At 42.2% G+C, this 27509-nt stretch overlaps 2 protein-coding genes across 7 annotated transcripts in view; both read right to left on the reverse strand.

Annotated features, from left to right (window-relative positions):
* KANSL1L (KAT8 regulatory NSL complex subunit 1 like) overlaps positions 1-10571 on the reverse strand; it is a 64403-nt gene extending 53832 nt beyond the window's left edge. For 4 of the 6 annotated variants that reach the window (XR_010390052.1, XR_010390054.1, XM_064515328.1 and 1 more), the window contains exons 1-2: positions 10413-10571; positions 3404-4521 (exon numbers count right to left, since the gene is read on the reverse strand). Coding sequence is in view for 4 of the 6 variants with exons in the window: in XM_064515328.1 (XP_064371398.1) it covers positions 3404-4491 (1088 nt within the window). In the remaining 2 variants the exon portion in view is untranslated. Of the gene's footprint in view, positions 1-3403; positions 4522-7626; positions 7789-10412 lie in introns of those variants that run through there. The other 2 variants (XM_064515329.1, XM_064515330.1) reach the window with 2 other exon arrangements.
* A 363-nt stretch (positions 10572-10934) lies between these two features.
* On the reverse strand, positions 10935-27158 carry ACADL (acyl-CoA dehydrogenase long chain). Its single transcript, XM_064515331.1, has 11 exons — positions 27006-27158; positions 25996-26157; positions 23848-23985; positions 23232-23396; positions 22199-22265; positions 20678-20842; positions 19907-20008; positions 18496-18609; positions 16195-16322; positions 13844-13930; positions 10935-11750 (listed from the first exon to the last, which is right to left on the reverse strand). The coding sequence occupies exons 1-11, from the start codon at positions 27068-27070 to the stop codon at positions 11657-11659; spliced, it is 1287 nt and encodes a 428-aa protein (XP_064371401.1). The 5' UTR covers positions 27071-27158; the 3' UTR covers positions 10935-11656.
* Between the last annotated feature and the right edge of the window lie 351 nt (positions 27159-27509).

A 27509-nucleotide genomic window follows, 5' to 3' on the forward strand; every position in this document is an offset into this window, starting at 1 on the left:
CAGCTACTTAGACTCAGCTGTGCGATATCCCCCTTGGGCCCTCCCTCCATTTTGGTTACTGTCTGGAAGGCACCTAATATCTGCCTTTGAGAAACCAGACAGTGTACACTATCACATCCCCTATGCAGCATCTCATGGCATTTCCTCTCCCAAAGGCTGCAACAGTACTAGAACATAATACAAAACACAGATGAAAGTTTGGTGCATTACCTAAGAAACCTTCCATGAAAGTTGTGACATATTAAAGACATTCCTGAGCTGACAGTAGCAGCAAAATGATAAAATTCCCCAAAAGAGCCAGCTATTTTTTCACATTTCCCTGTGGGAAATATTACAAAGGACCATGTATGTTCTGACTGAGCTCCTGAGATGGATGAGACTTTCCAGTTACTCTAGAAACTGGAGAAGTCCAATAAGTATTATGAATTACCAACTAAGAGATTTGAGCTCACCAGGAGACCAAGAATCTCTCATCTGAGGACAGCACCTATATAATGTGTGAGGGACGAACAACAGTCCAAATGTCTTCTAATAGCTATTTACAACTAAACAATATAGGTATTGAAATAGATGGATAAAGACAATCTTACTTGAGACACAAAGCATCGAGATACAGCTCAGGAGAGCTTATGTCAACACTCGTTGGGCACAAGTCTTTTCAGGATAATGAGAATGAACAGGTTCAAAATGCTAAAAACAGCTCCAGGCTTTTTCCTATCACGAAGAATTTGGAGCAGGAACCAGAACCTCTCACCCTTCTGACAGAACACAGACTGCTGTCAGGGAAATGCGGCACCCAGAAACACCTTTCCCCTTGCACATTGCATTGTCCAAATAAATAAATAAACACACAGTGAAGTGACAATTACTGCCTTAAGTTAGATGCACTGCGCAAACTGTGATATTGGGAAATTAGTTTCCTTCAGCCTATTTCTTTCCCTCCAAGCTTGGACTCCTTTTTTAGCGCATACCACACAGTGACCGTACAAAAGATCAACAGAAACTACCTGAGTGACAGGGAACCAGGACACTCTTCCCTGCTCATCACAACATTAATAGAAGCTTGTAACATCTACCACTGAATACGATGAAGAATATCACAGCAAGGAAGAGTCTTTGCAGCTCAGCAAAAGTCTTCACTATGAGAAATAAAAGTCACAAGCAAGGCAGTGAGTTTTCTCACCCACGTAATCATATTATTTCTGGAAAGCACTGAGAGCCAGTTCCCTAGGAGAGAAAGGCATTTCAAAGTAACATAAATCCACTTAGCAAGAAATAAAAACGGATCCTAACTTTATCTGTTTCTTTTGTCCAGCCCAAAGGCAATCCGAAGAACCTCAAAGCTCAGAAAATGGCAAATCCCAGCAACCGCGCTGGTCAGTGGCCGGTGTACCTTTGTCATCTAGCAGAAGCACAGCCTTCAGCCACAGAGACACACCTTGGAAAGGTGGAGCAGGGAGGAAAGCCACTCTAAGCTTAAGGAGGCAATAAATTCAAACAAGAGACAGCCGGTCCTCACTGCAATGTTAATTCAAGCATCGCCTCAGCCTATGCACACAGACAAAAACCTTCAGCTTAAATTAGGTGGTACTTTAACCCTGAGCTGGCTGGTGTGAGGGCACAGTTCAAACACAGGTGACTCCTGCACTTACAATGCAGCGAGGCCTTAGCTAATGCACACTGCTAACCTAGTCATCTCCGCGCCGGGACTGTTGTTCAACAGTAAGAACATCGAAAGGGGGGGAAAAAAAAAACGAACACGTTGCACTCAGTCAGGCTAAAGATCATCTGCCCAGTCTCTCATCTCTAACGGTGGCCAGGAGAAGTCTATCGACGAGGCAGGCATGGAGCAGCACTCCTCTCGGATACTTCCCAGCTTCTAGCACGTGGCAGCCTGGGGATTTCCTGAGCCAGAGGTGGCGTCTTTGTATTTAATAGTCCTCAGCGGATTTTTTCCTCGGAGCAACAAAACACACCAAATAACCTTTACGTGGAAAGATAACTGCAAGCAATTCAAAGGCCAGAAGGAGAAATAAAGGTGAAGGAACGTCAGAATTAGAAACCGCAATATCCTTGGCAAGAAGGAAAAAAAAATAATTCATGTAAAAACTCAATCCAAGTTTTAGATTATCCACTACCCTTTGAGAATTAGAATTAATTTTTCATCAGTTTTTCCGATTCAGTTTATGTACTCACAAGATAAGAACCCCAGAGGCAGAACTATTACTCAGAAGTTCACCCTTATCAGCGACGAGAAGGATGTTGATTCTGCTACGCTGGGAAGAGCCAACGATGCTTTTTTTCCATTAAAAATATTTCAGAAGGAGACTAGAATCTTTTGCGGACTCAAACCTTTAAGACAATCATAACTTAGCTGGTAACTCATTATGCTTTGGTTTAGTCTTTAATACAGTATTTATCATTCTGACAGTATGTAAAAGAAAAATCAAAACTCATTTATACTTTGCATTTTTTTCTCCCTATCTGCTTTCCAGACCTACAGAGTTTAACAAAATGCAGTAGCAATTTGATACTACAACCATGCTATACTGAAGCTTTCATAACTGAAGCTAATAAACACGTAACAGGGCACTTTCAGACTGTGCAATTTATGATGAAGCCTCCTTGATTTCTACCGAACATTACGCTTTTCAAGAAACAGACCAAGAAAAAAAATTGATGTTTATTTTTCCCCTAAAACTTCAGTGTCCCTCTTAATACTCTCCAGATATTTCTTAACAGCAGAGACTATAAGAAGACATCAGGAAACACTAAGTCTAAAAACCAAAGTTTTTGGACAAAAACAGTGCTGACTTCAAGCGCGAGAAATGTAAGTGCCATGAGATTCTTACCAAGCTGCTGTGTGCAGGAATTTCTGTTTGCATGTCACTGTCCTGACACCTAGCTTTTTCAGTGTTACATTCCCCCAACGACTGGATGGGTTGACACCTACATCAGATGATCATTTTTTGACTCTTTATCACATAGTAGTCGATTTTAAGATCCTAATACTGACTAATTCTTAATACTGCCAAAGAATAAAATTATTTTTATACCAGCCAAAAATATCATTTAGAGCACTTCTATCACTAGTTGTTTAAATTTATAGCATCATCTTAGTATTGAATAACTAGTGGCATTAATGCAATGCAAACTGATAGATAAGAGTACAAAAATCTAGCTTTCTACAGTCTAGTAGAGTAACGTTCCTCAAACGCTGTAACCAGTTCTTACTTTCTGCCCGGATCCTGCCAAACCTAGCTCACGCAGGCAGTCCTGCTGATTTCAGTTAGCACTATCTATTGAGTAAGGTTACTCACACAAGAAGGAATTTGCAGGTCTAGGCCCTCCTGGCTTGATTTATAACCATGAAGCACGAGTCTAGCAGTAATTTAACACTTACGCTTCCACAGTCGTTCTTGCGGTCTGCCCATCGCAGTCTTCGTCCGAGCTGCTACATGTTGCGTCAGAGTCCAGATCCTTCTCCACGCGAGAGAGCAGCCCTCCGGCAGAAAGTGCAAACCCCCGGATTTCACCCGGCGCAATGCAAAATCCATTCTGTACGTCTTTACTTGAACTATCCTCCAAAGTAGCTGCGCTGTTTTCTGGCCAACCTTCAGCGCACCTAAGGGAGCTACTGTCCGAAAATCTGGCTGGTTCGTGGAAAACCTTCATTCTTTGTAGCTGATGTTTCACAAAGCATTTCAGCTGCTGATCGCAGTGTTTGATAACATGCTTTGCCAGGAGCATTTGTAAACGTTTCTGAGTTCTTTTGGCGCGACTGATCTCCATTTGTTGCTTAGTGACACACTGGAGCAAGCGAGCATACACCTCCTCCCGGGTGCAGCTCAAAATCCCTTCTGAAGGCCTGTGAAGAATTTGGTGTAATAAATCCCCTTTTTTTGTTTCGGCACAAACTTCCAGAGCCCTACCCAAAAACCCATTCTTCTTGTACCATTTACCACTTAAAAGCTGCATTTCTTCTGTGCTACTGGATTCGGTTACACTTGAATCCAAAAGTCTTTGCATTTCTGCCAAATTCGGAAATGTGGTCTCTGAAAAAGTTTCCCCCTTGACCTGTTGCTCAGGTTGTGAACGACTGATCTGCCCGAATGATGTGTCAGCACCATTACATAAGGAATTCCTCATCTTGGAGCAGTCGGGCTCTCCAGATTGCCTTTGCTTACCGCTTTTGTTGCTAAACGCAGAATTGGTACTCATTAACAAGACAGACTGATAGCGCTTGGAGGACTGTGGAGAACCAAAATGCTGCCCACTGAAGAGGTCATTCCTGAGGGTGGGCTCAGCCGTGGGGAACCCCAGGACCGAGCACGTAATCCGTGCGATGGGATCCTCTCGTATCGCCTCTTCCACTGCTCTGGAATTTTCCATGCACAAAGTTGTATCAGACTCCATAGCTCTAGAGGACAAAGAAGGTGACAAGTGGATACCATGACCTTTTGTTGCTGCCTCTCTGAGGGCTGGTGTCATTATAGCTACTGTACGTAGTTTACAGCAAACCTGAAAATAACATGGGCCATGTAAATTTTCTCATTTTAATGACATTGTATACATATAACAATTCTATCAGGTATTTCATTTTTTTAAATCATTTCAACATTATTCAAAGATGTCACAGAAAAGCAAATTATCTAAAGAGCATGGATAGACCATACACCCTCATGAGTCAAACAAGAACAATCTATTTTTTCCTTATGTCCTACAGAGGTTGTTCCAAGTGCAGTAAGAGCTTTAATGTCTCAGGGGAGTAAGTGTTCATACCTCACTGCATTTCTGATCCTATTAGTCTGAGAAGTAAGACCCCCTAAGTTCGGTATCTAACCTTGCCTAAACTGAAAAACATGACTACAAGCCATAAGACTGGAAGGATGCATTTAAAAAGCACGCGCGTGCGCACACACACACACACACACACTCACTCCTAGAACTGTGGCTGGACTTTGTTTTAATTTGCTCTTGAATTAAGTATTGTTTTGAATTATATTCAGTTTTCATTCAAGCTTTTTATATCATTCAAATGAGTCAACAACAGCAGCACAGAAATGGCAGATATGCAGCTACTTAAAAGAAGTTCAGCAAAGCAGACCACATGATGAAACGCTCTGCAATAAACCCAGGGTTACTATTCAGAGAAATGGACTAGTTTATCAAATGCTTGGTGCATATAAACTTACACGAAATATAGTTTATACACTCACAAATGCGCTTTAGAAAACAATCGCCAAGGCTAACACTTCAAAAACAGAGATCTCTAAGTGTTTCCTACAACCTTTCCTGTGCTTTGTATCCAGTTCCTCTTTACTCATTGGGCACTGTTCACATAATATGAAAACAATATCCTGATAACTCTTTGTGAACAAAAAACTCTTTCCTTTTGCTCAATCTCCTCTGCCTGTGGCTTGAGGTAGCTTAGACCAACGGCTCCCAAACTTTGGAGATCAAAAGACCAGTGTCAGACCTTCCCCCCCGCCAGTCAGCAGCTACGCTGCCCTAACATGTATTATCATTTCACAGCCCACAGAGCAGGAATCTTTGTTTTACACCATACTTTCAACTTTGTTTAGGAGATTATTAAAAATACCCCAAAAGAGATTCACTTGGATGTGACCTGCAGAAGCCTGTAAGATAAGCTACCATCTGTTCCTCATTAAGAATAAATCCAGAAACAAGAGGAGAGCAGCGGCAGAAGTGACTGGAGCACAGTATTCTCAATCTTTTCTGTCTAATCTGTCTACTAGTTGAGTACCTTTTCCTCCACCTTATTCTACTATCTTCCATTTTTTTGATCTCCACAGCAATTGCCTGGCTCAGGAATTTTCAATCCACAGATCTCGTAAGGGGTCAACACTCCTGAGTTCATCGTTTACGGATCTTAAGAAAAGCAAGCCCCCTGTCTGTAGACTTGGCTTGGTTATAACTGCAGGTCATAACTGCAGGTCTGCACCTTCAAAGTAAAAACATTAAGGGCGGACACAGAAATAAAAAAAGTTGAGAAGTACAAGTCTGGATACTTTCTCCTTAACCCTCAGCACACCAAGCAAAACATGAGGAGCCACATCCCCTGGTCCCCTACGCTAGGGACTGTCTGCATGCGGCGTCCAGCTCTTGTTGCTCCACACACACACGTCTGCCGTGAGGCTCTCCTAACTCAACAGCGCTCTCAGCACCGGCCTGACACACAGCTTTTTGTCTTTCCACTTTTATAAATGCAGTGTTTTCAAACTCATCCTAAAAGAACTAGCAGGCGCAAGGTTTTTTTAAATCCAAGAGAATATGGATTCACTCACTCCATGCCTCCTCCCTTAGCTAATGGTAAATGACTAAAGTAAAAGTCATTTAGCATGGTTAAAATTAAGGGAAAGAGAGCTGCACCTTCTCTGAAACCATCACCTTCTCTGTGGGTTTGCTATAAACTCCAGAGCGAGTTCCCATACTAAATTTTTCCCTGGGAACCCCAAGAAGATCTCTCAGAAGGACACTGTCAGCAGGACATCTAAGCACGCTGAGTAATGAGGTTATAACCTCTCTCAACCATCTACCTTCCTTAACCTGTGCAATTTAACAATAACGGCTTACAAGCAGAAAACATCTGCACACAGTATAGCTACTGCTCAAACAAACGAGAAGTTTGGAGACAAGCTGCTTATTTCTCATCTATATAAAGTTAGAGGCTATTTAAAAAAAAAAAAAAGCAGCATAAAATTTTCAGACAGAAGTGTTGTGTTTCAACCTGATCACATTCCCTCAAATATTACACAGACTTCTGGTACAGTTTCAAATTTCCTAAATTGCAATGAATACCATTTGCAAATTACTTTAAGGCGTTTTTGAGTTTTGAGAATTTTTTTCTTTTTCAGGGGAAAAAGGGAGAGGAGAGAAAAAAATCAAAGTGCTCTCAAATTAAACCACTAACATTAAATAAAGTGCACCAGACAAACCACTGGCTAATCAGGACTTCCTGACATAAGATGCTTAAATTATAATATAGCTAAAAAAAGAGAAAACGCTTTCCAGAAGAGGAATCTCTCCATTAACCCTTTACCCAATGGCTTGCAAGCCTCACAAAATGCACTGCCCTGATGACAGTCATGTAAGGCACTTCAGGTGTGTTTCTCTAATTTCACTGACATTGAAGAGAACTGAAAAGCTGGTACTGTCACCGTCTCCAGTCTTAACTACAGAGCTCTCAGCATTTCTCTAAGAAGCTCATAACACACACACACACACACACACACACACACACACACACAAACTCTTTGTCATCAGTATGTAAACAAAACAAAGTATCATGCACAAAACGGTTTTAAAAAATTGAGTATAAGTACTTGGCTCCATAAAAATTGAAAAATTTTAAGGTTGACAATCTAGGGATATTTTATTTCATCCTGGCAGAAAGCAGCAAAAATAACTTCACTCCACCCTTACTGGATGCGAGTTTCCAGAGCCAAGCCTATTACCTCCTGCAGTAAAAAAAAAGGGGGGGGGGGGATGGAGGGGAAAATAGTCCAATATGGTGTCTAGGAATAGCTTGTAATTTCATCCCGGAAAAAGCTTTTCTGTCACAGGTAAACCTCTTGAAAGATTTTTTTTCCCAACGTATAGGACCTGAGGTTTCTCGTCCCGGCCTGCAGGCTGCTGCTTTTGCCCGTGGGCTCCTTCGCGCTGCCGCTCTTCCCCCCGCCCCGGGGTAGGGCTGTCGCTTTGCTACGCTCCGCTGAAGACGCCGCTCTGGAGGGCTTCTGCAGGGGGGATTTGTTTTTTAATGTTTCTCAGTTTCTGATCTGTTGGTTTTCAATTAAGGTAATACTTCACTTGTGGGGGGGGGATGTAAAACTCCTCTGTACCAGCCTATTGCTCTTCTCTCCTTGTAAATCAAGTCGCTTTTCGTCATCCCAGATACCTGAAACCCTGTTAATAATGAGGTTTCTGGAGATGAAGAGAAGATTTTTAAATTTACTATTTTTTGCTTTCAAATTCAGGGGCTTACTTTGCCTACAAATAACATTTCAAATTCATATAGCTAAACTGCTTCCAATTTTGTTTGTAGATTAACAATATTTCAGATATGTGAACTTCCAACGTTTATTAGCTGTTTGTACAGATCTTACAGACAGCAAAGCGCTTCAAAAGAAAAAAGAAGTTACTGGCAGCAATGTCTCGTGTAATACCCCAAATTAAGCTTCCCCAAGCCATGCCCTGGGGGAAGCATTTGCTCGGGTACACTTTACCTAGCTCCCAATTTTCACAAAACTCCTAAGATCATAATGATCTCTAAGAATTCATCCCTCTCTCAGATCCATTTGATCCTGGCTAATGAATTTCAAGACACTGGCTGTAAAAAAAGACAAGCAGCTCAGCAGGGTAATATTCAGTTCCTTTTAAAACAAAGTTTGCAGCAATGACCACAAAAGAGATATTGGTCCCACTGGATACGTCCCAGTTAGGAATATCACACAAAAAGCAAAGACTAGATTTAATACACTTGGGACTATTCCTTAAGAAAAGAAACTGTCTAAGTAGGCAGCTTTTGTTTTCAGTTCAAAAGCAGTACAGTTGCTCATGGCAAGTATTTAAACTTTTTAGTATTTTGTTCTATTAATAGATCGAAAAAAAACCAGGTCTACGTGGGGAGTCTCAGCTTTCAGCAGCGCTCGCTGTGCAGTCAGTACTATATAGATAAAATTGCAAGCTCTGATGTTTCTGCTCCCCGGAAGATGTAAGCATAAATTCCTTCTCTTTGAAAAAAACACACACCTAAGAAGGATTTCTCTTTGAACAATAAAAGAACTCAGTTTAAGACAGACCACCCAAACAGTTTTAATCATAAAAAACATCAAAAAGGACATATGTCAAGTGGAACTCATTAGCATTCATTTATGATAAAAGTCCGTGACTCATTAAAATCTCTGAACAAGGTTATTTTTTGCCTTGTTCATCAGTGCTTCTGAACAGAGGATCGCATGTTACATTCAAGTTTATTATCGTTCCATCAACTAATTCCTGTTCAGTCTGTAATATTAAATCATATGTTTTCAGCAGAACGTCCAATGTCATTTTTAAGGTATGCTAAAATTAAAGACTTTTTGCATTAAATAAACCACACACACCTCTCTAAATATGTCACATATGTCTCTAATATAAATATTTGTGATGCTTTTAGATACATTGTTATGTCCTTATTGACATTTCAGTTATCCTTTTGAATTTTGTTCTTTGAAGAGGGCCATAAAACCTGCTTTTAAACAGGACCAATTCAGCTCCTAGACGCTAATTAAGACGACTGGAATTTAAACTCCCCACATCATTTACAGGGTTTCACAATGTAGACCAATAAGGTAAGAGAGTCATAAGGCCCACAGGCCCGCTTTCCAAGTCAGCAGATTTATTAGCAGTAACACAATGCTTTATCCAGTGTCATTTTTAATTTATTTTTTATTAAATTAAGGGGGAAAAGGAAATCCAAGGTTTCTCTGACAGAAAACAAACTTTAGTCCGTCACTGGACTTTGATTTTGTTCGTAAGTCTGCTGCATCGTTTCTCATCGCTGAGTATCAAGTACCTTGTCATGCTTTATTTTGGGAAATGCTGCAACGTTTCGCAAACAGGGAGCCGATGCGCTAAGCAGATTAAAAGACTTGCTCAAGACCACACAGGAGTTTGGAGCAAAAGCTGAAAGATGCACCTGGATTTCAGGCTCGGTGCAGAGCTTTACGGTCTGCTTCATTAAACACATCTGCTTTGCAAGCGAGGGCTCGGCAGTTTGGGGAAGCGACTTGGAGGGATGCACGGGGCACCCGCGTCTCAGCTGAAGGCAAAGCAGCCTGCGGAAGGGCACTGGGCGCCGCTATCAGCGGCAAATTTCAGCCCAAGAGAAAACCGCGTGTGAGAACGCACGCCCAAGCCTTCCACGCGTCTATTAATCCAGCTATTAAAAACAACAGCTAAGAAAAATCGATGCACTGCGATAACGTGCTGCAGACCCGCGCAGGCCCCGCCGGGGGGAGGGCGAACCCCGCCCCGCCCCGCCCCGCCCCCCCCGCGGGGACGGCCCTGTCCCCGGCCCCGCCCCCCGCGCGGCCCCGCCCTCCCCGCGCGCCGCCGACGCCCCCCGCGGCGCCCAGGCCCCGCCCCGCTCCCATTGAGCCGCTGCCCCGCCCCGCGCCCCAGACCGTTAGCCCCTCCCGCCCCGCCCCCACCCCAGTCTCCTCCTCGCGCATGCGCGCGGCCCCTCGGCGGCGCCACCGCCGCGGGAAGCAACCGCCGCCCGGCCCCGCTTTGACCTCCCCCCCCGCCCCGCGCCTCAGCGCGGCGCTTCCCGCTCGCGCGCGACGGCGGCTGGCCGGCGGCCCCGCCGCCCGCCCCGGCCCCCCTCCGCAACGCCCCGCGCTTGCCTCCGCCCGCCGGCCTCTCCACAGCGGCGCTGCCGCCTCCAGCCCGCGCGGCGCGGCGCCCGGCGCGGCTCCCACTGCCGCTGTTGAACAGTCCGCGCCCAGCTAAAGCGCCGCTCGGGCGAGGAGGGCGGAGCCTCCCCCGCCGCGGGGGGAGGGGGCCGCGCCGCGGAGGGCAGAGGCGGGGCGGGGCCCGGCCAATCCGTCGCGCCCGGGGGCGGGGCCGGGCGCCCGGACGGCGGCGGCGGCCCGCCATTGGCGCGGCGCCCGACCCTTCCCCGGCGCGGGGCGCGCGCCTCCGCCAAAGGGCCGGGCGAGGGGGGAGGGGCGGCGGGCGGCGGCACATATTTCAGTCAGGGCGGAACGGCCGCCCTAACGGTTCCGCCGGTGGGCGCCGGCTTCGCGCAACACGCTCGCTGCCTCGGGGCCCCTCTCAACCCCCTGGCCCGAGTAACGACCCCCGGGGAAGCCCCCTCACGCTCCGACGGGCTTCGGTTTTTCAAGTAACACAGGCAACTGCCAGCGTGCATAGAAATACTTTATTGGATTTACCCAAACACAGTAATTAAAATAAGGCGTTCTTGGTGATGTGTAAACACGAAGGATAATCACACAGCCCATTCCCCCGTCATAGGTGGCTGCTGCCCAGTAAGTATGTGTACATAAAGGCTGCTCTTCTTTACCGAGTTCCATTAAGAGTATTCTTATGCAATAATAAACCGAGCGGCAGCAAAAGTTTCACGTTCTACTTCGGCACAGTGATAGTCATCAAGTGGCAGTGCAAATCCCAAGCTGCATTTAGTTCTAATTTTTTATTAGTTACTTTTTTTTTTAATTTGTTAAGAAAGTGGTTTGTTTCTAGGATGATGTGATTGGGTTTAATTCTGAGAATTGAGGGTTGGATTCGATACAACGACATTAAGTTTGAAAGACTGATCTATCCATAATATTCCAAACACAAAATCACTTTTCACTACCAGAACATATATATGAGGTTTTTGGAATTCAGAGATTAGTCTCAGTATTGTCCACCAAACTCAAAGTAGTCCATTAAATATCAGAAATCTTGTATATGACCACCTTGTTGTGACTACCACTCTCGTAACAGCCATTCTTAGTAATAGTTCTCTTCCTTCAAAGAGTAAAATATGCCACGTATCTGTTACTTACATTCTCGTGCCTAACTTTATCCCATATATTAATGTGAAAGGATTCAGGAACACTGTCCAAAGAAGTTAACATCTGCCCTATTTGTCACTGACAATATCTCTAGCAATAAGCTCTTTCATTATTTCATTGGTACCACCATAGATCGGTTGAACACGGGCATCCACAAAAGCTCTGAGGAAAAAAAGAAGAGAGATTAAAAAAAAAGACTTCTCAGAATGCATGTAGAGCCAAAAAGAAAGATATCAAGTCTTAATCTCTGGAGACCCCTTTTTTCCAAAGTATGTTATTCTTCTAGATTACAAAATTATACCTCTTTTATTAACTTTGATTAAGGAAGTATGCTATTTAAATAACTTCAGAAATTAATCTGGTCTGCTGTTCCTATTTTGAGCATCTGATCAAGTCTTGCTGCCACAGCTTAAAAAAAAAAAAAAAAAAAAAAGAATCCATTTTAATTCGCAGAGCATTGTGTGCATTAGGATTAATTTAGCCATTGTGGAAAAAATGAAGATGTATGACGTTACTCTAAATTTATGAAAGAACAATGGCATGGACTCAGAATTCGGCTTCAGTAGTGTGTTCAGTGAAAGACCACACATGACAATTTTACACTGTACAAAGGGAGAAAGTTCATTCAATTTGACCCAAGTTGAGGAAATTTAAATCCATTATTAAATAAAAATTTTTAATCAATTTTTACTTTCATCAATTTTATTCAATTATTTCAAAATATACTGCATAAAGAGGGAGGAAAAACAAAATCTGGACATTAAAAGCTATGGAAGTATGTAATCTCAACGCCTTAACTCTGCTCTATTATTTGCGAACCTTTTATTCCACATCCAGGAGGACACTGCGATGTAAACATTTTTTTGATAAATACGGCCTTTTTAAAAAGATGTGGAGAAATTCACAGCACGAGGCTACAAGTATTTTAAGATCTTATTTGCATAATTTATCAATGGAATCTAATAAAGCAGTAGGATTGCTTTTATTTTAGCACATTTTTACAGAGGTTCATTTTTTTCAGACAGGTTTCAACCACTGATGGCTGAACAGGTATCAGCTGGATGCAGCTTTTAGCAGATACCAACTCCGGCTCCGTTTGGGCTCGGAGCTCCAGCTAGCAATCAGAAAGCGACACGTAGCCAAACAATTCCCATCCGCAAGCTGGAACAGGCCCCAGTACACACGCGGCGGGTGACAGCACGCAGAACGATGACACTGTGCTTATTCATCTTAATTCTGCTCCTGCGTACAGACAAAGCACCCAAGAGCAATATGGCATTCCCAGGAAACACATGTTGCAGAGCTGTGGGGATAATAAAACCCTGTAGGGACAAATATTGCACATAAGGGGAAAGAGAGGTTCTAGGACTCCCCCAAACAGGGCTTGCTGGCCTTTCTATTATTAGTAGGAGGGTGCAGAACACTCAGAAATGTATGTTTGCTAAAAATATACATAAAGAAGTTATTGTTAGAGGATCATTTGATACTTTAAAGCTATTCAGAATAATAAATCTGAATCTAGTCAGTTTTAAAAATGATTCCACAATACCCATTTGTCAACTGCCAAAAGTCTTCTTTTTGTGATTTCTACTATCAGATTTTCCCCTTTTTTAAAAGAAAGCCTTACCTATGTTATTGAGGCAGTGGCAGGTACACAAAAAGGAAAAAAAAAATCTTCCTAAGCAATACACGGGGAAATATAAAAAACAGCACCATAAAACGCTCTCAAGTTCATAAAGTAGGCAAAAAAATTGGGAATGGCAAGTCTCTCTCTCACTCTCTCTCTCAGTTCTTCCATTTAAAAAAGTACAAAAAGCTGAGTGTGTCCTCTCAGGCTTTTGATTAAGCAATCTGTTATTTTATAGTATTACAAAACCTTTAGGCTGACCAACATAAAATTTTTTCTTCCCTTGATACATTTGCATTGAATGTAAGATAAAACATACAAACTAGCTTTCCCGGTTTGTTTTTACACTGCTTCTGTTTTTGATTAGTACTTTTTCTATAAAAAAAATCCATTTTTAGTTTGCAAAAAATAGATAAGAATTGCTCAATAGCTTATGAATTATTCACAGAATTAAAACCGAGCCTTCCCGCAGACGTCTGTACAGTGGATTGCCTTTCAATAAACATGATGACAAAAGGAACAGTAAATCAGCCCTACACAAAACAACTGACAAGCAGACGTAAAGGAAGTGCCTCATTTTACTTTGCTGGTAATCTTTCATTATTCAAGTCTGAAATGTTGCACTTACTTTGCAATTGGATACTCCCACATGTACCCCCATCCTCCGTGCAGTTGCACGCACTGAGTAGCCACACTGTTTTGGAGATCAGAAGACCTTAAATGGTCAAAAAGAAAAATGTTTTTAAAGCATATATGCTATGAAACTTTATTAGAGATACAGACAAGGTAGCAAGACAAAAATATAACTATCAAACTTTTTCCTCTACAAAGGCAATCTAAAATGTTGGGCACTGAAGTAGTTTATATTGTGAGGGCTTTTCTTCTTCCTGCATGAACGGTAAGAAATTAATGCATCAAATTGAAGAGTATTGAAGATCCATTCTCATTATGGAAGAGCTTTCACAGAAGAAAAACTTTCAAAATAGACAAGCTTGTGTGCCTTTTTAACAGGCTCACATGTGCCAAGAGATTTATTTTGTAAAGCAGGTTGGTGTGTTTTCTTATCAAATCCTTCAGTTGAATCATAAAAATTAACAGCATCACAGACTTTTTTCTACTAGCAACACACCAGGATGCTCTCTGAATAAAACTATCATCTGGGGATACTGCACTTCCCTCAATATATTTTACAGTTTTCTATTCTAAAAAAATATTGTAATGCTTAAACAGGACTCCTCACTGCAAGACAGTCTATTATTGTTTGCCTAAAAATTTTTTAAGCATTCCATTTTGTGCACCATCCCTCTAGAATTTGACAGACAACATGCCATTTATGGTTTATTTCTTGCATCTCAGCTTTTGGAAAGCTACATACTTGGTGCTCTTTCAAACACTCAGATGAAAGAACCTATAGGATGTTCACTGTACTGTAAGTTCAAGCTGATGTTAAAAGACATGAAGAAACACTTCCTAAGCATATGACTTGTGCAGAGTGGCAACGGAAGTAAAGAAAATGACTACTCAAAGCAATTGCTTCTCAGGTAAAAATGCAAGATTTCCTTCCTCCAAACGCCCCCTCCCCTCTGCTGATGTTCTTCGTTTATTGTATGAAGCTTATATCTGCAAGTGAGTTACTGCAACTGTCTTTCCTAAATATATCTCAAAATTAATTTAACTATGCAGTACAGCTGCTGTAACTGCAAAACAAAAACCTACACACCCTTCATTAGATATCTGTAAAGAGATGCATAAACTATTTTTGAAAATACTTCGAACCTCCACCTCAAAGGCCATTGACTGTACAAGAGGTTTTAAGCAAAATTAACTAGAGGTGGTCTCCTGAAACATTAAGGAAAAAAGCAATTCTTCATTCAAGCATTTTCTAAACTGTCTAGGAGAGTTTTATGGAAGAGAGTCACACGAACTCCATTATGGGAGAGGGGAAATCCACAACAAACTGCGAGCACTAGTATTTGGGAGGGTGGGGAAGTTTCAAATTCCTCACTTTGGAAAATCTGTTGAGGAAATAAGTCTATATCTGAGTTGGCACTAGTTGTTTCCTCCTCCTCCTCAAAAGTGAATGCCTCTGCTTATGTACCTGGTACTTCTAGGTAGTCAGCGCCAGGAATATCACTCAATGAAAACCCTTCCTTTCATTGTATATAGTCTCACTGGATTCCCTTAGCATTTTCTGAATATTTCCTCTGTACTTATATTTTAGAAGGCTTTATGCTGGTCTAGAATTTGTAAAGCTGTGCATCTTCTATAAAGTCATATGGTATCATAAGTGTCTGATCTGCATTTTCCCCCCATCTTTGCAAACAGAGAAAAACATAGAAGTGCCAAATTCATGGGCCGTATCTTAGATGCATCCACTCATCTAGCTTTCTTTGGTTAACAGATAACACCACCAAGTACGGGGAGAGGGAGGAGGAGTTCTGGCCAATAAAGGAAAGAACTGTTTAGTCTCAATTACAGCAGTAGCTGTAGCCAAGTATTTCTTCCTGAAACAGGATAGCTTCAAAAATTGTCTAGGCTGTACAGCTATCGCTAAGCAATGCTAACTCAAATGCATTCTGTATCTTATGGGCTTCCAATCAACCTGGGTTTTGGGTTTTTTTTTGAAGATTTGCCATGATAATGTGTAAACATCCTTCTAAACACCAATGGAATATTCACTTTTAATTGAAGCTAAAGTTGAGACCTGACCTTATTATTCAGGGAATACCACCTTAAAAGCATGCTGTTACTTTGAAATCGATCTGATTAACTAACACTGGTTTTCAGTGTAACTGTTTAAGACTTATTGACTACATGACTAAAGTTTCAGCTAATGGTGTCTATTAGAAGCTGACAATTTAATTATTAATCAGACTGTCATTTTATCATTTCATCAAATCTGAACAATTCAGACTTTTTACTATTTGGCTCCCATCAAGATCACGCGAGAAACACTTTCAAATTACTTTAACCACGTACCAATACTTTGCCATAGAAGCTGTAGAGGAGTCCAGACGTTTATCTGCATGCAGCTGCAAACAGCTGTCCACAAAAGCTCGGCCCACGCAAATCTGCGTTTTCATTTCTGCCAACTTGTGCTGCACCGTCTTATTTTGGAGGTGGATGGAGGAGCCAGAGGAAAGGAAAGCAGAAGTTGTGGTGTTTTTAAAGAATATTTCAAGTAGAAAATGGAGCATCTTCTAGAAGGATTTCTGTTAGATGAAGCCTCCTTCACAAGCAATCTGCCCAGTTAAAATAACGTACCCTTTCAAACAACTTTGACTCTATGCAGCAGAAGGTAACATAGGTAACATACTTTCCATACGATTATGTCTTTATCAATCTTATTAAAGAAAATTTTTGCCCTTTAATTTTCAAAACCAACTCAAAACATGACCTCATGAGAAAAACCCCAACCAACAGCCTGAATACATAAATTCCTAGAAAGTGCCAAGTATTAAGCATTGGATGCTTTGCTACCCTGCGCTCCCCCTTGTGGGCAAACAAACTTTTATTCTGCAGAGCCAGTAATTTCTCTAGTTTATTAATGTTTCATAATGTACTGGATATATTTTCTATGCATACGGTGTTTTAGAGTTTAAGTGAGATTCAAATACAAATAGAAGCAAAGGAAATTTTAGATTAACTATCAGAAAGTTTTCTAACATTGAGGTCTGTTACACTGAAAAAGAGTTTCTAGACAGAAGAGGTAAAATCCATTGCTAAGGCTAGGGAAAATCAGACAAGGTGAGCACTCAAATATCTTGCAGTGATTTCTACACTGGTAGGGAGAGGATAAGAATACAACCCAGTAACAAAAGTCTTTTCTGATCTCCTAGTTCTAAAATCCTATATAAGAAGTGTTCTTTCTTCCCTTGACCACTTAATATAATTGACCAGTCTACTATTACAAAGAAAAGATTGATTTTAAACACTGTACTGTGGCATGCCTAAATGAATTAGGCAAGACAGAGCTCTAATTAGAAAGGAGACAAGTTTTGGCTACATGCACATTTTAGTAATTAGCAAAAGGAAACTGAAAAGGCATACTAGAATTGATTCTTTAGGGCAAAAATATTACACTTTATAACATTTATTGGCCGCCTTGTGGCCGGCAATGAGTTAGCCTCAAAAAGGAGAATGCTTTGGAGGTCTCTGCATAGTGAACTACTATAATTAAAAAGCACCCCACACCTACATGAAAAAGACTGTAAAATATATCTATTTACTGTTAAGGTTGCACACTGCACAAATTCCATCTCAAATTATGTATTTCTAGTTGTAAACTTTCAGAACACAGATGAAGATCTTTATTGCCTGAAAGATACCTAGCATTCCAGCCTCCAAGGGCTCATTTCTGCTCCCGTTCACAAGTCTCAAGACTTAGAATGGGGGGGGGGGGTTGGTTTTGGGGGGTTTTGCTGTTTTTGACTTCAAGAGTGTATCATAATCAATAAAAAGGCCAATATTCTCTAATCTGTAAGTCATTCCTGTCCTATACACCAAACATGCAGGAGCTTGGTCTGCTTCAGGCCTAATAGCTAATGTGTTCTTCAGGAAAATTCTAACATCACAACACGAGGGAAAGCATCATCTGTTTTTATGACTGTAACTAAAGTGTGTAGACATAAATATCTCAAAATACAATTAACTACCATTGCCAGGAGTGAGTTATGTTCTCAGAGAATGACCCCACAGGCTTTATACACAGTCACCCAGTTACCTGGCAGCCGAGGAATCTTGTTACGACACCCATAAAGCTAAACACAAACAAGGACAACAAGGTCATTGCTTGGGAACCCTGACCGGCATCAGTCTCGGAGATCATGTTTCTGCAGCACATCACGTGCAGAGAGACATCACGCCCGCACACACACCAAGCTCTTCTGGAGTCCATAGCAAACCAGTCAGCTATAGAAATGCATGCAGGTGTAACATTCCCCGTGAACAGGACCTCAGACTGTAAAGTGCAAGCCTAACAGCAGCCAGATGAATTTTCATCGTAAGTAACAAGTCAGTATATTCTCTAGCTGCATATTTCACATCCAAAAGCAGCACTCCTGGAGGTATTTATGTAGCACATATATTTAGGGATTTGGGCTAAAAAAGCTAACCACGGGCAGGAAGACAGATGACAACAATAGTCCACCGGGCAAACCTATGCAAATAAATAACCCTTTGAAAACAGTCCAGTAATTTTCATTTGCTTAATATTCCACATATAGACATGTGAAACACAGATGCACGCTGAAACCTACAAGTCTCTCAGTTCAAACTCACCTGCAAGTGTGCAACTGTTTTCCCAAAAGCTTTTCTTTGCTTCACATAATTCCTTGTTTCTTCAAACATGAACTCACAGCTGGCAAGAGCCAGATCAGCAATCACCAGTCTTTCCTTTTGAAACACAAATTACAGACTCCAGTGAAATTAGTCCTACACTTCTGTGCATCAGGTGCACATGTGTACATGCACAATTGGGAAGCAGATGTTCTGTGTTGCTCATTAAGGGAGGAAAGCAGAAGTCACGCTAAGTATCAAACTAGACACACTGCTTTACTAGAATTAATTATTGGGACATGTCTCGATTTATGATGCCTGAAGCCCTCTTTTAAGGCTTTTGGGGCAATGTTCTAAAGTTTTATTAGGCCAATGATACCAAAATAGCTACAAATCAACTGCAGGACTCCTACTGACTAACTGACAAATTTACATCAAATTCTGTTTCCATTATTGATTTTCACTACTCAGTTAAAAACAAAATTGTATTCAACAATTTCAACAAGATGTTCCTGGAAAAAAAGAGCCTAGACTAAAAACACACAGCCATTTTTTCCTTCCTCTCATAACATGTTGAAAAACTGAAACAAAGTCCAGAATAATTACTTTTAACACTGTTGAAATAGTCGGATGCATCACTGAGAAACTATTCATGAGTGCATCTATGTTTTTAGAGCAGGGAAACATTTTCTGTCAAAGAACCAGGTAATAAAACAACCCTGCAAGCTGAAAGATCAGGTTTCATATTTACTCAGAGTATAAAATTAAACAAACATATCTCTACCAGATGAGGCAAATACGAAGTCAAAGTTTTGACAAAGCACAGTGATGTTCTGAAAACCCACATGGCTTCTCCGTCCTCCCAAGTAAATCCAAAATTTCAGTAAATTGCAACGTGTTGTTTCCACTAGAAAGGTATTTTGACAACTAAACAATTCCTCTATTTTGCTACATGGATAAAGAAAGAATTTCTTATATCTTTAATATATTTCTGCTGGCTAGAATAGCAGTGCTTGCTTCTTTCATTCAACAGAATGCCAAATGCACCAAAGACCCCCATGTTATATTTAATCTATTGAGCAAAATGTTTCCATTCTAGTAGAACACAAGAGAACTGTGGTGTGTTCTTTTTAATAGATTGCTCTAAACTCAGGTTCTCCAATACCTGGGTCATAGACTAAGGGATCTGGCTTTGAGCTGGTGGGATGTCCATGTTTTCACCAATGCCCCAAAGAACTGCATTTTTTAGCACTAGGAACTGCATTTTTCAATTAAAAAGCGGCAGTACCAACAGGATGTTGCTCACAGACATCCTGATTCTGAGCCTTCATCAAGATGAAGACAGATCCTTGCAATGGACAAAGAAGATATCTCTGATCTTCCCACTGGTAGCAAAGGCTTGTGTTCCTCTTACCTGAGGGAGTTCCATCATCAGATAATAGAAGCCTTTGTTCTCTTTTCCAAGCAAGGCACTGGCTGGCAACCGCACATCTTCGAAAAACAGCTCTGCTGTATCCTAAAAGGATTTTAAGATGCAACAGTTTACAGCCTGGCAATCTCGCCTCCTCATTCCACTACTTTTTCACAGTTTTCTTGCTATGGTATTCTTTAACTTGAAATCATAAAATCCTTTAGGTTTGAAGTGTCCGCCAGAGGTCATCTAGTCTACCTCCTGCTAAAAGCACATCTAGCAGGGCAGGCAGCTAAGGGCTTTCCATAATTCTAATGACAGAGACTCCACAACCTCCTCGGGACCCTGTTGCAGCGTCTGACCATTTTTACGGTGAAAACTTTTTTCCTAATACCTACTCGGATTTTTCCTCGATATAACTTGTGTCCCTTGCCTCTCTGCCTTTCACTGTGTATCTCTGACAAGAATCTGGCTCCATGATCTCCAAAACCACCCATTAGGTAGTTGAAGACAGTAAGATCCTGTCCTTCCAGGCTTCTCCAGCCTGAACAAACCCAGCTCCCTCAGCCTCTTTTTCCACATCGTGTACTCCAGACCTCCACAAACTATGCTCAGCATACATTCTTTGCATGTAGATATCCTGTTTGTTCCCTGAAGCCTAGGAACAAAAACAGAGGTACAGCTCCATCTTATCTTTACTTCACTGATTCCAGGTATTAAGTGCTTTTGGACTACCTCCAAGTCTGCTACATGTTAAGGGTCACATGAACTCACTTGGGCTTTCAGGCCAATTTTGTGCAGCTTGCGTCCTTTGATGAAACCTTTTGTTCCATTTTCCACCAGAAAAAGGCTAATCCCATGAGCAGGGGATTGGGCCTCACGGTTTGTAACTGCAACCACAATCACTACATCACTCATCCAACCATTCGTGATGAATACCTGTAAGAAAAGCAACATGGAATAAAGCAACAAGCTAGCTGGAAGGAAGTTAGAAGAGATTATAAAGCAACAGGAAGAGAGGAAGCACGGATACTTTTACAAGTGAATCAAGATGCAAGCTCTAAGTGTCCAGGAGGATTTTAAGAATTCAGAAAGAGTAAAGTGTGTTTCGGAATAAGATCTATTAAAGTAGGAATTGGTTCAAGAAGCAGCACGTGAATCAGAAGTGTGAAGTTAAAAGAAACAGACCTGTGCATTCTTTGTTTGTCCCATGATAAAGAAGGAATGTGGTATCAAATGTAGACATCAGACTAACATAGATGTTCTGTTTTCCAGAAATTAAACATGTAAGGTATAAAATGCAAAGTTATGGATGGCTTCCTGTCACAACCGCTCACTATAATTCTGTAGTATGATCCATCCACCTGCATGTAACATTGTAGGATAGGTACACGTGTCACAGTGCGTGGAAAGTTGGAACATACATTACAGAAGAGATGATTATAAATCAGAGCTCCAACAGACTTGACAGACCAAACAGAGAAACAAGAGACAAAATGCAAGAAGAATCTTAACTCTGCCAAAAGAAGTGAGCAATCTGTCTTGCTTGGTTTCAGTGAGGCAACATAAGCAAGTACTCTTTTAAACACATATGTACAGATTTGCTTGCGCACACACTCAGCACTCAAAATTCTGCTAAGGCCAGAAGTCTCTATCAGTACCAAGTTCTCATTAAAATCTCAAAAAAAAGGGGGAGAGAAAAACGATGAAAACAGCTTATAACCTTAAAAGAATCCTGTTGAACTCACACTTCCATTTAAACACTTTACTTCTTGCTTTCTTATTATGGGAACAAAAGGAAGTGTTAACGCTGCCAGCCCTGCAACAGCTTGACAGCACATGCATAGCATATGATACAGTAATTTTTTATCCTAACTTGAATAGCTGGCCCTTGAATAAAGATTCCACAAATTGTGTTGTGACAACAAAAGCTTCTACTCAGACTACAGAGGATTTCAAGGTGCAGTAGTACATACATTTTGCTGTTCCATCTCTGCACTGAGAAATAACCCCTGGTCCTGCTTATATTATGAAGATCCCCCCCATCCCCAGTTCAAGAGAAAATAAAGCCTTTAGACAAGGTTACTTAAAAGCTACAGAAAGAACCTACTCAAGACTTTCCATAAATTGGTCCATAAATTGCCAGCAGTAGAAGTATCTTAAGTCCTAAAATGCAATTGGCAAGTAAAACCAAAAAAAGTGGAAGAATGGTGGGGAGCTGCTGACAGTGGAGTACATCCTTCGCTGTCTGAATGCATTCAGTTCCCAAAGCGGTGTACATCTCTGTTCGCTTACCTTACTCCCATTAAGAATCCAATCACTTCCATCTTTTTTTGCATATGTTCGTACTCCCTGCAAGTCACTAAAATGAGATTTAAAAGGTCCTTTAAGACACCATTCAAGAAGCGGCAATTTGTATCTTAAATTATACCAAATATAAAATAAGGTAGACTATAAAGACTACCATCAAGATAGGCGCTCGGTGAAAATACATAGGGGGATAACGAAACACACCAAAATGGCTTAGAGTACAGCACAGAAACCAAAAGCACAGCAGGTAAAGGGATAATAAATTTCTGCAACCATACTAGAGCGCAAGGTCCCATCTTAACGCATCTGCTTGTGGAAGGTGGGGATAATGCAAGTACTGACACCAATGGGTCAGCAGCCCCCAAGCCAATACGCCTTAGAGGGCAAATGTCAAACGCCAGCCAAGAGTACGCTAAGTAGGCTCAGCGCAGATGAGGGGGCTCTGCAGCAAGCCACTGAAAACATCTACTGTCTGTAAAAGCATGACACCAAAGAGTTTTGCTCTTCACATGTTCCCTCCTCCCCCGCCACCATTTTGGCAACTGGCCAGATCAGCTGTGTCTACCCAATATATGTGCTGTCTGCCCTTCAATAATGATGATAAAGGAGGAAGATTTCTCTGTTTGAAAGGATTCAGAGGAAAGAAAATGAGGTGTGCTGTTCCACAATAAAAGCTAATACTAAAGAAGACAAGCCCTCTCTACCGAGGTATGTAATTTTCTTCCAAATACAACATTTCATATTAAAGTATGCAAAATCCAGACTATAAAAGCAAACACAGAAGTGTATTTGTCCAAAGTAGCATGATAAGGTAACTGCTTCTGAGCAAATATCCTGAAATGACAAAACTGTAATAAAGCAATCTATAAATAACAATTGTTTTTGACATTCTATCTACACTGGGATATTGTCTAGTCACTGAGATGACTATAAAACTAGGACGCTCAGTAATCTTTTCACTGAAAAATCAGTAGACAGCACATAACATTAAGACCATCTGTCTCTATTTTTAGCTTACCTGCCAGCCCCGGGTTCAGTCATGGCGATAGCTCCAATACACTTGCCTGCAACCATTTCGGGGATAAAACGTTTAATCTGTTCTTCAGAGCCATAGTTTGCAATGTAGGGCATGACTATATCCGAATGAAGGCTGAATCCTGGGCCAGTACAGTTAACGTACATCCTTGGAGAGTGGGAAGAGGAAAAAAGTTCAGACAAAAGCACTAAAAAGATTTAAATGTTGAACTTTACTCTGTTACAACATGGACCTGACACTGAAAAAAACCCCACCACACAAATGTCTCAGACTAATAATCTAAACTTGTGGCATTTGTACTGTTGTTTATAGGATGTACTTTCACAGCCAAACAGTTGTACAAGCTACCAGACTTAGGAAAATGCTTTCCCCAGCCACAAAGCCCTAACGGTAGGGCACAATGACATTTACTGTTTAAACAATTATCTGAAATACTTGCAAGAGGAGGAATTTACAGGTCTAAACTATCCTTTCCATTATAAAAATAATACTACTTTCTGTAAGGAAGTATGCTCTACAGTAAGGAAATCATATGAAAAAAATACAGTCTCTTCCTAACATGATAACTAAAACTCCTCCTGAAGTTTCTAGTACTTACTGCTCTTCCCAGACCACGGCTGAAGAGAGAATATCCCCTCCGATGCCTCCATGTTTTTCCGATATAGCAACGCCCAGCAGGCCCTGCCGTCCAGCTTTTTCCCAGAGCTCCCTGCTCACCTGGCCATCTTTCTCCCACCTGCAAACAACACAGGAACGGAGGCACACGTGAAATCCCCCGCGTGCTACTTTTTGTTGTCACGGCCGCTGCTTCACACCAGGGCATCCGTGGCCAGGTTTCACCGCTCAGGGGAGAGACTTTCAGTCTCCTACCAACTCACAACACATAGGGTGCACACGCAACTATGTCTTTTCCCAGCTAAGAAGAGGTGGCTTAATAGCAGGTTTTCCAATCTTTGAGTCCACGGATGCTGCTGACATTATAGAAACACCGAATGTATTTAACAGGTTTGAACTCCTGCTTCCAACATATAACCTGACATCTCTTTAAGCCTCATTACAAAAGGCAATGCTGCCTGTTGCTCCGAGTACCAGACTAGGATTTAGGAGATTTAGCCACGACCATCTGGATAACCACAGACAGGTCTATCTTCCTGACTTTTCATGTTCCCCATGTACAAAATGGGTATTAATACACCAGCTTCTGTGAAACACTTTGAGTCTACCAATGAGAATTGTTTTATAAGAACCAAGTGTTAACATATTTGTAACCTATCTAGAAATCGGTCTCTGTGCACTAGTACATGTCGGCACTGTCTCTTGGTAAATTGCAAAATCCGTCTCATAACCATCTTTGCCTTTCGCCTATTTTCAGGGCCATCCCTGTCTCTGCCTCACCCATCTCCTCCTTGTTACCATCATTCATGAATTATGGCTGCATCTGCTGATGCCACACTTGTCTCTTCCTACCAGCCTGGCTAATTAATATATTATGCCTGAAGCCTACTTGTTTATTTGAAAGGCGTGGGAAGAAAATGGTTCAGAGGTTCCTAAAGTGATGCAAGAATATAAGTCCAATTTGTTCCACTCTCTCTCGGCGAAACGGTTGTGTCAGCTAACTAGTAAACAGGATCTTCAGCAACCCCTATCTGAGCCAGTACTTATTCATGAACTGCACCAGAAGGAATGTGAACAAAAGATTCAGGGGAAAACGTCCGTTTTTGTGCACAGAAGACTTTTCTACAGAAGAAAAGCATTCTACTTTCAGGTCACTGTTTGAGGATGAAAATAATAGTTGGCAACAACCCTGATGTCAGCTGTTTCCATTGCCTCCCGCTGTTCATTTCTGCCCCTGAGCCACAACACGCCGCCCGCCCAATTGTGCCATCTCAACTGTTTGTGGATACACACTGTGAGCTGCATCAAGAAACTAATCTAGCAGCATGACTTAAGAACAAGCCCTTCTCCACCACCCCCCATTGTTTTTGCAGGAATCTTTTTCAAGTAAAGCAAAAAGAAAATTGCTTAAGACAGTACTGCAGCTTAATGCTTTGCATCTGAAAAAACACATTCCAAGTGAGCTAAGCCTCATGTATTTTAGCTATAACATGATCAGATTTAGCTAAAATAAGGGGGAACCCCCTCAAACTTCAGTTCAATGGAAGTACGACACCTCTACTCCATACAAGAGCCTGTATATAGATTTGCACAGGAGCAAGACAGACGCACATCTAGACCAAGTTATTTTGTGCAAGTTTCTCAATAACACGTTATACAGTTTACCATTCTGTGTGTATTGCACTTACAGTATCTGCTATGATGGAACCTAGACATGATATCAATATTTTTTGGATGACAACAGTTGCACCAGAAGTATCAAATGCCACAACAACGTGGTGACTAAACCGTCTTGCTAACTCTACCAGCAAGACATTGATGTCAGAGCTAATATATGCAAGCAAGGATACTTTGGCTGCAGCTCTGCAAATTGCAGTGGTCCTGCAAGGACGCCCGGTTGCTTTAAGCCTGGAGCTTAAAACATACATTAAGTTCTGATCACTTGCGTTTTCTTTCACGGCTGAGTTTCATGGGCAGTTCAGTTTTAAACAAGTCAGTTTAAAAAAAAATGCAAACTTATAAAGGGAAACAGGTATCCTGTTTATCTTGCTATATTAAGAGTAACACCCTAAAAAGCATTTGGGGGAAAAAATACAAATTATTTGGACAGAGGGTACAAAAGGTATCTTACTCTGCATGAAAAGGCACCACTTCTTCCTGGAAGAATTTCCTTGCGCTCTCCCTGAAGATATCATGATCTGAAGAGAAGATCCTCCGAGTTCCTATATCCGTTAAACTTTTAGCAGAAGACGGTTCCTGGCGTTTTGTGCCATGCTGCTCAGCTTGCAGAGCGCTTTAAAAAAAAAAAAAAAAAAAAAAAAAGTCTGTTAGGACACAGGCACCCCAATTCACACAACCCTTTCAAAGGAAAGAGGACACCTGCCTTGCCGAGCACAGCTCGCACGCGAGCCCAGCACGCTGTTAAATCCAAAGGACACTCAGTGTCAATATAAGGACCTAACGTATGCTGCGTTTTCCTGAGCCGCATGAGCAGGCAAAGCGAGCCTGTTTTGTCTTTAAATTACTTTAAGCTTTAAGGTAAATTAAAGTAAAAACAATAACCATATGTACACAGGGCTGTTTTCCTCTTGTTAGAGATGCCCAAAATCATCATTACTCCCCAAAACGCAGTTCAGTTTTAAACTGAACAAGTAAACTCTGTGGCGGGGTTTGTCCCTTTAGGTGTTTTCTACTTTAAAAAAGTAGATGATAATTTTACTGATTATTATTATTATTATTTTATTTTATTTTATTCAGTGCCCCCCAAGCCCCAACACTGCAAATCCCTGACGCTGGAAATTCAAAGGCTCCACCCGAAAGCACAACATGGACTCACCCCCCACCCCACCCCCCCCGAGAGCTGCCTTAAACCCTGCGCTACCAGGGCGACACCCGCGCACCCCCCCCCCCCCCCGAAAACAGCGCTTTTTAGCACTTTCTGACCCACGGGATTTTCGCGAGCGTTACAACGACGGACGCCGGCGCGGCCGGAGCAAAGCACAACGCCTTAAACACCCCCCCACACTCACAACAACCACCAGCGCGTGCGTGCGCGTTTAAACCCCCCCACACTAAACAGAGCCGCGAGTCCAAGCGCCCGCGCGCAGCCCCACGCGTGTCCGCGGCGCCCCCCCCCCGCACCTGGCCTGGGCGGAAAAGGGCCGGCGACCGTTGGCGCGCAGCAGGCGGAGCAGCCGCGCCGCCATCTTGCGCCGCAGGCTGGCAGCGGGGCGGGCCGGGGGCGGCGCCCGCCGCCGTTTTGGGCGCTACCTGGCGTTTTCCGAGGCTGAGCGCCCGCGGGGAGCCGCTCGCTCCCTTCAGGAGGAGGTTGAAGCTAACTAGTGCAGCCAGCTAGGGAGAGGTTTTTGTTATTCCTAAATGTTATTCCTGAAAAACGCGACACTTCCAAGCTAGCGCCATCACTTCCTGGGAGGAGAGTCATACGTGATCCGTTGAGCGCTTTTCGGCGGTCCGGGTGTTCCTGTATATTGGGCCGTGCTCTAAACCTGTCGTAATATTTTTCAGGAGACCCCCCCCCTCCCCACACACACACACACACACAAACAGACACACAAGGCAAGATGTTGGCCCATGCCCCTTTCAGCCTTGCTGTTCCTACACCCTGAGCCACGAGGTGGCACTACA

The sequence above is a fragment of the Dromaius novaehollandiae genome, chromosome 7, assembly GCF_036370855.1.
Source record: "Dromaius novaehollandiae isolate bDroNov1 chromosome 7, bDroNov1.hap1, whole genome shotgun sequence".
Taxonomy (NCBI): Eukaryota; Metazoa; Chordata; class Aves; order Casuariiformes; family Dromaiidae; genus Dromaius; species Dromaius novaehollandiae.